Source organism: Hevea brasiliensis, chromosome 16 (genome assembly GCF_030052815.1).
Source record: "Hevea brasiliensis isolate MT/VB/25A 57/8 chromosome 16, ASM3005281v1, whole genome shotgun sequence".
Classification (NCBI taxonomy): domain Eukaryota; kingdom Viridiplantae; phylum Streptophyta; class Magnoliopsida; order Malpighiales; family Euphorbiaceae; genus Hevea; species Hevea brasiliensis.
This window is the reverse complement of record NC_079508.1, coordinates 18971207-18981945: the sequence shown is the minus strand read 5'-3', so window position 1 is coordinate 18981945 and position 10739 is coordinate 18971207. Positions and strand designations below refer to the sequence as shown.

Genomic DNA, 10739 nt, shown 5'->3' with positions numbered 1-10739 from the left:
ACCAAAAAAATTTTGTAATTTTAAAATTTTTTTAATAATACCTTATACTTTAAAAATTATCAATTAAACCCTATCCATTCAAAAATTGCACAACTATACCCACCATTACTCAATCAGTTAAGTGACTAACGGAAATTCTACGTCAAATATCACGTCATGCTAATTATAGGGTAGAATTGTGCAATATTTAAAAGCATAGAATTTAATTGATAATTTTTAAAGTGTAGGGTATAATTGCAAAAGCAATTGAAATTCTAGAAATTACAAAAAAAAAATAATAATAATATACTTTCAAAATTTTCTCAATTATTACTCTCTACATTACAAATCAATTAAAAGCTATATTATTTTGGAAAGTTACATAATTTTACCCCACCGTTACTTAGTCCATTAAATGACTAATGAAAATACCATAGTATTTCATGTCAGATGTCACGTCATACCAATCGTAAAATAGAATTGCGTAATATTCAAAAGTATATAATTTAATTGATAATTTTTAAAGTATAGGGTATAATTGCAAAAAAAAATTGAAAGTTTTTTAAAATATAGGGTATAATTGCAAAAAAGAAATTGAAAGTATAAATTTTTTTTGTAATTTCTTCAAAATTATTAAATTTTAAAATATAAATTATTAATTATAAATTTATTTAGAGATTATTAATTAACTATATAAATTTAAACGATTCCAATATTATTCAGGTAATATAATTGAATTTGAAATTATTTGAGTATTTAAAATATTAATTAGATTCAGATATGATGATCTTTGTATATACTTTCTATATTATCATCTCTAGCATAATTTAAATCTCGCATTTTTATTTATTTTTTGCAATTATACACTATATTTTAAAAATTATTAATTAAATTATATACTTTTAAATATTGAGTAATTCTGAGTAATTCTACCCTATCATTGATATGACGTGACATTGATCATGTAGTAAGGTAACATTTTGGGTACACTTAATGAACTGAATAAAAATAAGGCATAATCGTGTAACTTTTTAAAATATAAGATTTAATTAATAATTTTTAAAATATAAAATATAAAAAAAAGTTTAGAAGTACAAGATTTGTTTATATAATTTCCCTTTTTTAAAATGCAAGCAAGTCACTAATTTCCCTATTCAGCAACTGAATAATAATTTTTCTAAATCAAAAGAAAATGCAAAAGAATAAAACAAATAAAGATAATAGGTGAACTAATTCAGAGGGAGATCCGTGCGTCACGCTTAAATTCAGTAGTAAAACTCAATACACCTGGTATCAAACTAGGACTTAGGTGCCCTAAACCAAGATCCCAGACCTCGAGAGGCATGTGATTCCAATCCCGGTCCTCGTTATAATTCTAATCCCAACCTCACTGATTACCAATTTGATCAAATTTTTTATTTTAACTAGAAACCAGATCGACCTTGGCCAATGTCAATACAGTTCAAGGCCGATTTTGAACTGGATTTCAATTAATTTTAGTTTCAGATTAGACTAATTCAGTTTCAAAATAAACCATGGCAAGATCGACCTTCCAATAAATCTCATGCTGAACTAAAAAATATATGTATCTCCAAAACTATGAGATCTCCAAGGAATAAAAAAGAACAGCCCATGCTTCATTAATGTAGAAAGGTTTCAGTTCTGTAATTTAGCACTTGGGAACAAATAAATTATACCCTCTCCACAAGTGACCAACAATGCAGAAATTGCAAATTTCCACAACACAGCCAGATCAAAGTTTCAAGTCTTACATATTCAAATAAAGTGCATTTAGACATGAATTTATTACAACATATATAGGAAACCAATACCAAGTCCTTTTCCACCTCTTCAAGGAGCTTAGAACAAGGCTAAGCATCAGTTTATGTAAAAGCAGCTTCCTCATTCTGCAGCACTGGCAGCACTCAAATCCACACTCAGGTCAAGAACCTGAATACCAAAATCAGAATCAATTTTTAATATAAATTTAGAATTGTTGATAGAAACAACTGAAAACATGCGAATGACTTGAACAATTACTAATGCTGTTTTCTTTATTTCTTTCAATTTCAAGGGACTATTTGTCGAAGCAAATGATCAAGTGCTTCGACAAAATAATGCCAGTTATAATTAAACAGAACATAGTATAAAAGGGTAAATGACTAAAAAGAAAATCCCAATTCTACGTGCTTCTTCAATTGTGGCCACTTCTTTTAAAATTATCCACAAGGATCATGAAATTTATAGCATAGGGACCAAGTTCTCTCTCTAGGTGTGTGCCTTCTGAACTCAACTTTGGCTACAATTGCCACCAATTCTAAATTTGATGAACCCTAATAATAATTTTAAAACAATAGAAAAACATGCATTGCTCCAAAAAAAAAAAAGGAACAAGCATGTAAAGTTTTTCCCCCCCTTATTTTCCATCCAAAGTTTATATAGAATGTCAAGCCACGTTCAAACCTAAGACCTGCAAATTCAAACTGCCAATTTAACAGTTTGAGAAACAAAGGCTCAAGCACAAGCTTTAATTAGATATTTCAACCAACAAACTGTAATCAAGTGATTCTCCCAACACACTCAATGATTAGTAAAAAAATTAAGCCAGATGGAACAAGTCCAGAAATACCATATTAACAAAATAGTAAAATACCTCACCAAATCGGGTTCAACAAAACTTAGAATATGCAAGTCATAGGATACTAACAAAACATAATAAATTCCGAAAAAGGGGGAGCTAATACAGTTCACTTGGTTACTTCTGTGAAGTGATGTTCTAGTGTTCATAACTAATAAATGTTACGAGTAAATAACAGCATCAACACCAGACTTAAGAACTCCAAGTAAATGAATGATATTTTCTATAACCAGAATTTTGACCTTAATAAGTGGACTTGAACAAGAAATTGACATAGGAAAATGTAGGTTCTTACCTTTCCAGTGATCAAGGTGTACATGTTGAGAACATCTGTGACAGTGGACTCGAAGTGAGTTGTGGCATCATAACTCTGTTGAAGATTACAAGTAATCCAATTAGGTAACAACGGAGGCAAAGCGGCACGCACATGAGCATGCCAGAGCAATCATTAAGAGAACTAAAATATGCTTACAGCCAATTACCTAAATTAACCCTTAAACTATTTGGGAAAAGTCCAATGCACCCTGAATTTTTTTATTTTGATCCATTACATCAATAATTTTTTATTTTTGACCTATTGCACCATTTAATTTGTAATTTTCTAACCAATAGACAGATTTTCAAATTTGTCAATAGAAAATGATTAAATATATCACCTAATATATCCCTATTTTTTCAATTTATAATGGATTATACTTTATTATTTAATCATTAGTGGGTAAATTACTATAGGGTCCCTGTATAATGGAAAAATTCATTAGTAGATCCCTAAAATTTTAAGACCCAATTAAAATGTTCCTCATTTTTGTAAAATTCAACTATTTGGTCCTTCTATTAGCCTTAACAGGCGGAAAACATTAGTCAATAGTTATAGCCTTGGTCAGAGGAAAGAAAATATATTTCTCTTCCAAAATTAACCCCATTTCTATCATTTTGTTCCTCTGCCCCAAAATGAAGGTCCTCCCCAAACTCACAATGGCCCTTTCCCTCTTACTTCCACCCGTCCACCACCACCACTCCTACAGACGGCCGCCACCCCCCACCATCACCGCAGCCACCGCCATCTATAACCTCTGGTTTCACTTGCCTCTACCAAACAGAACTTGGTCTCTTCTATTACCTGGTCCCGCACCCTTCTTAGGCCAATCTCTCCAGACCCAACATTTTGCTACTCTTCCCCAACACAGAAACTAGAGCCTCCATTGCTATTTGAGAGAGACCCACATAAAGCCTTATTCAATCGAAACAGAGAACCTCCACAACATTCACCTGCATGCCATTGCTCGCAGTTTCCCTATTTTCCCAGAAATCATCATCTAGATAGCCCTTCAATCACATAAGGCCACCCTTTTCCTCTCACAAGTTCCTTTCAGCACCGCCGTGTGAGGAAGAACCAGTTGTCACACAGTCTTGCGCTCTCCATACTGCCAAGCTGGACACCACCATCACACCACTGCCTCCTCACAGCACCCACAACCCATTTCACGTACGCATTTCCATCCTCTAATGCATGGGCGACGTCAAGATGAAGGAGCACCAGGAATCATTAGCAAAGACTAGATCGGCATTCGTAGCTTGCTTCCTGTCCTATGTTTTTGAAGGAAATGCAGTAACAAAGTGACGATGAATTACTTGCAGCAATTATTAAGACTGGATATGGTTCAATTTCATGCAAGAGCTTCCTGTTAATTTGTGGTTACTAACCTATTGCCCAATACTTCAACTGTAAATTTGTGGATATTTTCCAGAGGCTATGAATTTGTGGATTTGTCCATTTCTTGCCACTTCCTCTGACTGATGATGGATTTGTGAATTTGTGCAGGTGGATTTCCTAGTTCATTTGTTGTGCTTGATATGTGGGCATGGGCATAAGAGAATGACAATGGGTTGGCCTAGGGTTTCAGAGAGTGGTGGTGGACTTGTGGTGGAGAAGCAGAGAGAGAAGATACTGCTAGCGGTTACATGGAGATGGGTATTTTGGTCTTTTCATCTCTCACTATGGAATCTATCATGGAAGGACTAAATAGTTTGATTTTACAAAATAGAGGGACATTTTAATTGGGATTAAAAATTTTAGGGACCAAATAATGAATTTTGACATGATACGGGGACCTCATAGTAATTTACCCATTATTTATTATTGAGTTGAGCAAATTGTGCTAATTGATTATAAAAATAAAAAGTTGAAGGGTGCAATAGGTCAAAAATAAAAAGTTGGGGGTCGGAACGGTCAAATAAAAGGTCATGAGTGCACTAAACTTTTGCCAAATAGTTTAGGGAATAGTAATTTCTATATTAGGTGATATACTTACCGTTGATATAAAGCAATTGTCCAAAGAGGGCTCATTCACTGGTTCATATCTGTCATAAATTTCAAAGAATATCTCATCAACAGGACCTAGAAGGTCAATTCCTGGCTTCAATTCAACCTCAGGATGATCAGTTTCTGCCTCTGATGAAACAAACGCAATATATTTTCCCTTTGGAGCAACATTGTGAGTATACGAACAACAGAAAAGGTACCTGCTCAACACAAAGTATCACAGAATTAAGAAGAGAAAGGAAGAGAGAACCAACATTGATTTTTCAAGTTAAAGCATAAACTACTGAAAGTTTCTCTTAAAGCTACATCAGGTAGGATTATCCATTCAAAAGTCTTGGACAGCTAACCCAAAGAAGACGAAGACAAGCAACTTACCACAACAATCAACAAATGATAACCATCCACAAACACACAAAATTCAATCAATTGGAGCCCTGGTGAAGGACAGTATTCAACTATCAGGAAAACCTACCCTGCAGGAGGGAAGGCATAATGTTCCATATAAGATCCAAACTACAGCCCAATAAGTTGGCCATTTTCATTATTAAGTTCTAAATTCTCTTTTTTTAACAATCAAGACCTAACTATTAATCAATGCCAAATTTCATTAGTCAAACACTAAAAATACCTTTTTTCCATCAGTCCTGAAACTTTTCACAAATTATAATCAAGTACTAACTATATTTTTAACTTTTTTATTCAATTTGTACAAGAAAAACCTTTAACATTCCACAAAATCATCGAAATTTCAAAATCAACAAACCATCAAAATTTCCCATGAAATTTTCAAACCCCAACAATAATCAAAATATTTCAAGAAAATACTTGAATTTTTGAGCCACATTTTATATTTTAAAAAAATAAGACAACAAATAACAATGTCAATTTCATTGTTTAAATTCATCATACATAGAATTCCAATTAAAGAAACAAAAAATAAATCTAAAAATAAATCTCAGTTGTAGTATATGTAAAAATTGGAGACCTAAAGATAAATGAATAAAAAATTGTTAGAATATTTTTATTTGTTGTTTGAGGGAAGAAAATTACAAGAAAATATTCTTTTGTTGAACTAAAAAAAAAAAGATTTAATACTTGATTGTAATTTTTTATAAGTTTTGGGCTGAAATTAAAAAAAAAATTATTTTTAGCATTTGACTAATGGAGAGCAATTTAAAAGTTTTAGGACTTGATTGTTAACAAAAAAAAAGAAAAAAAAAAGAAAGAAAAAAGAAAATTAGAACGTAATTGTTATGAAGATCAACTTCTACAACAACAAATGTAGTTATCCCTCTTGTGTTTTAGGTCCTGCTAATTTATCCTTGCTTAATTCAAGTCAAGTCAATGTTGTGTTCATAAACAATTCACATTCACAGTAAAGGGAAATGCGGGAAATGGAACAATTTTAATCCTTCGACTTCTAATAACTTTGGGATGGGAATGGGAAGAGATATTTGTGAGACTAATGGTAGCATGTGGAACTCACATGTCTGATCTGCGACCCAACTGCTTTTGAGGCAAGATAACCTGAACTGAATGAGAATCATTGGTGTTTGGAATTGGGTGGCTCATGATGGCAATTGCTCTGGCAACCCTACCAACCTTCCTAACCTGTTCAAATGCATAAAATTTTCAGGAATAGAACATTCAACTTCTATCTTCAGGGTAAATGATTTCAATAGTATTTTTTTTTAATAATTATTCAAGTTTCTATTTCAACAGGTGATAACAAATTTAGCAAAATAATCCATACCTTGTTGGGCAAGTAAGAAGGATCACAAACAACTTTTTTGCACCTAGCAGTTTCCCCTTCTGATGTGACACCAACAACTTTGCCTTCCTCATTGAACTCTACCTGAAATAGAGCAATACGCTTATATCAAATTTCACATCCACTCCAAAGACTAAATTCAGACGAGCACCCTGCTTGTATATACAAAACCAAGATTATGCAATGAATAATAATAAAAATATCCAATTTCAGGAAAGTAATCAAGTACCTTGCACTCAGGTTTATTCAACATATATGTGCCACCATAAACAGCACTAAGTCGTGCAAATGCCTGGTAGAGAAACAAATCCACAAGAAAATAAAGTGACATCAACAAATCCTACCATTTTAATGAAGCCTAGTTCTTTTTTCCACATTTCATCTAGGGCTAAAGATAGGAGAAGGGAGTGAGATTGACCTGTGGGAGCTCTCCTAATCCATACAAAGGATAAATATATGGCGATCCTCCTTGAAAACGGGCAAGAGATTCCGCATAAAGCTACAACATAATATGAGAGAAGAAACTTTAAGAAAAGCATTATGAAAATGGAATTTTCAATAAGAATTCAAAACCTGCAGATCAGACATCATGTTTAAAACTTCAAACAGTTCTTCACCTTCATTCTCATCACAGTATCCAGTGCTGGTTCATCTAGGTACTGATCATCTCTATGAAGCGCTAATGAATGACCAATGAAGTCCACTGTGTTGTCATCAAGACCATATTTTCTATCAAAAGTGAATATATAATAAGAACAATGGAAAAGGGTGCTCAACTCATTTAGTAGTGAATATAAATGAAAGAAGAAAAAAGGTATAGAATAAATTAAAACAATCATCTGAAAAAGGGTAATAAAATATGATATCCTTAATTCAAAATTATGTGTTCTGTTCCTCACATTATATAAGGTTATCAAAATCCTCACCCCTCTCTCCCCCAATTTGTTGATTCCCACCTCAAACAATACAACTACAATTTCCTTATTTACCATTCCTCCAAAATATTACTAACCCCATTTCTCCTCCAAAGCCCCAAGGCCACCCCAAATGACTTATAAATGTTAAAAACATACATAACTATGAAAATGCAGTTCAATAACAGAAAAGAGCCACAACAAAGACATTTGAGAAAACATAGGCGAAGAAAAGGGCATACGCAATCAGTTCTCTGGTTGTCACCCTAGTCAAGTCCATTCCCTCATGTGTTTTGGGATCATTTTCATTATAATCCTGGACGTATATGAAAAACTTGCGAGCACGGCGCTTCTCAAAAATACCCATCAGAGGAGATTTAAGTGCCTCAATGTCAGTTGCTGGCACCTTGTGAACCTATTCAAGTAGTTCAATACCAGCAGATTTAAGTTATGAATGTCGCAAAATGTAAACCAAGCTAAAAACAAATCCCAAAAAGCTAGAAAATTATTGTACCTTTCCTTTGTTGTAGACAAAACTGCCATCCACTGCTTTAAAGTACAAATATTTGGTAACATCTGTGTGAATGAGGACGCGTACAAGATTGCCATTGGCCATCATAAACTAGCCAACCAAGCAGACAACCATTTCAGCAGAAATTTAAAGAAATTGACAAAAAAAAATATTGTTCAAGAACACACGAAGTGGAATAGTTCTAGAGAAAAACAAAACACCTTAGGGATCATGTCCACATTATAATCCCTACTTGAACCCAAATGTGCTGGAGGCTTATCATTTCCCCTGAACCTCTTCCACAGCTGTAAATAAATAATTCAATCAAAAGCAATTACAAGAATACAAGAAAATTGTTAGTAATACAACAAATATTGAATGATTGGGACCTGAATAAGGTTAAGTGATGCAGACTCTCCTCCATAATAGTCATTTCTATCCATGTGCAGAACCTGGCTCACAATCAAGCATGCTATCATTTTAGTGCAGTACTAAAGGAAAACAGCAATTATATGAGCATAAAATGTGTACTTGTACAAGTGAGTAGAAAAGCCAAAATGATCCAAATAAAACACAATGTTGTTATAAATCACAAAAAAGTTAAAACCTTTACTTCAGAACTATCTTTTATATTCTAAAACAACTAGAAGAAGAAAAAGTGTCAAAAACAACATCCAAAGCATCTAACACATTTCTTCTACTTTAGATTAACAACAGAATTTGTTCAACAAAAAAAAGAGATTGGCTGTCCATCATACATGTAGCCCAATATAGTAAATGGCTAAAAGAGACATGGGATCAAATTCTTACAGAAATATTGATAAGCAACAGCTGAGTACCACAGGCTGTCCAGAAATATTGTAATCAATTACAGAAATTTGCAAGAGTCAAAAGCTGTAACCATAAACGCAAATATAAACAAAACACCAAGTTGTGATCACAATCAAAGGACCAAACCCAATAATCTCTTCCTCATATTGATATCCACAGCACCTTACTAGTTACTCTTCATGAAAGCCACACTATCGTTTCAAAATGAAATCCAATCTCAAAGGTGTTAATTCATGGAAATCCCGCACTCAAGAACTGCTCAATTTTAGTAAACCAGTATAGGATATGCAAAATGGTAAAGCCCTGACAAATTATAGGGATGATGACTAAAATTGATCAATTGTAAAGAGGATTAAGTCCAGATATCATGGGCAGTATAATGAAAATACACAACGAATTGCATTACAAGCGAAAAGATCCATTTGCAGGTCCATGTAAACTGCTAAAGAAGCCCGCAGAGAGCCTAACTCCACAATCCATTAAACAAATCACCATTCAAAAACTAATCTAAAAACTCATGACATTTCCCTCATAACCTTTCAACTACCTCTAAAACTAAAAGGCAGGGAGAACTAAAAATTACACTTGTTTTTAATGCAAGGACATTAGAACTACAGCAATTCAACTTCAAGTCACGGAGAGAGCTTCTTAGTCCAGTTCAATTGGAACAACGCAATAAATACAAATAATGCATAGATCTCCCAACCACAGATAGGAAGTCAACAAAGCAAACAAACCCACAACTAAAATATTCAGACTCAAACATCCAGATCTATGAGAAAGCAAAGAAATCACAGATACCCAGTTGGATTCAAAAGCCAACCAACGTATGCTATATAGAAAAAAATGACAATACTGTCAGAAAAAGTCTACCTTGTAGTCAATAAGTTGATTCTATGAAAACCTAAAGTAGTGAAATAGAAACTGCGAAGTGTAAAAAAGAAGAATAAGGAAGAACAGAAGACGACCTTGAGCCCATCAACAGAAAGAAGACCACTGAGGATGCATTCTTTGAGACCAGTTCCCAACACTATCACATCGTACTCTTCATCCATGATTATGATTCAGATTAATTCACCAACAGAGAGAGATGATACTTTAGGGCTTTCAAGGTGAGGTCAAGATATGGATCACAAACAGAAGGAGACGAAAGACGAAAGAGACGAAGTCTGCTATATAAAGAGGAGCGAGAGATACTTTATTTGTTTAATGGAGAAACCTAAATGTATTTATATTTATTTATTTTTTTAATTTATGACAATTTAAACAAGAAGCTGCGAAAAAAAAAAATTAAACAAGAAGCCAAAGGAAAAGGGAAAGAGGACAGGGATAAATCTTAGAAAGCGAGATATTAGGTGCACTAAGTAAAGAAAAGAATTTACTTAAAAAAAAAAAAAGAAAAAGTAAAGAAAAGAATTATGCTATTTTAATATTTCTATTTTAAATTATTAAATTTTTATATAGTTTGGCCTAAAATTTTTTAATTTAATTATATAATTATAATGAATATTTTTATTAATTTTATATTTTTATTATGTTAGACATTTTCTTTTATTGAATTTTTTAAATTTAAATATTTTTTTTAAAAATAAATATGGAAGTTTTATTTCTCATTATAATTTTTTAAATAAGGAATATCCTCATTTATAGTGGATTGGCAATTCTGACGTCTTTGACGCATATTGATTCTAATAAAGACCAATAAAACTCACTCCCTATAAATAAGGCCATGGTTGCGGCTGGATTTGAAATTGAGTCAAATTAGTGGACTA

At 32.9% G+C, this 10739-nt stretch overlaps 1 protein-coding gene across 1 annotated transcript; it reads right to left on the bottom strand.

The window, feature by feature from the left end:
* Nucleotides 1-1595: 1595 nt before the first annotated feature.
* On the bottom strand, nucleotides 1596-10289 carry LOC110659800 (guanosine nucleotide diphosphate dissociation inhibitor 2). Its single transcript, XM_021817843.2, has 13 exons — nucleotides 9936-10289; nucleotides 8526-8588; nucleotides 8358-8441; nucleotides 8140-8247; nucleotides 7868-8040; nucleotides 7329-7440; nucleotides 7130-7210; nucleotides 6941-7003; nucleotides 6694-6795; nucleotides 6427-6551; nucleotides 4930-5140; nucleotides 2913-2987; nucleotides 1596-1929 (listed from the first exon to the last, which is right to left on the bottom strand). Exons 1-13 carry the CDS (start codon nucleotides 10020-10022, stop codon nucleotides 1882-1884), a joined length of 1332 nt encoding a protein of 443 aa, XP_021673535.1. The 5' UTR covers nucleotides 10023-10289; the 3' UTR covers nucleotides 1596-1881.
* Nucleotides 10290-10739: the final 450 nt, after the last annotated feature.

Excerpts from the sequence above, each read along its gene's own strand:
- LOC110659800 (XM_021817843.2), bottom strand. The coding sequence starts at position 10,022 with ATGGATGAAGAGTACGATGTGATAGTGTTGGGAACTGGTCTCAAAGAA. Across the intron at positions 7,441-7,867 it reads ACAACCAGAGAACTGATTGC|AAAATATGGTCTTGATGACA; the intron begins GTATGCCCTTTT and ends CACTTTTGATAG. Across the intron at positions 2,988-4,929 it reads ACAATTGCTTTATATCAACG|AGTTATGATGCCACAACTCA; the intron begins GTAAGTATATCA and ends AATCTTCAACAG.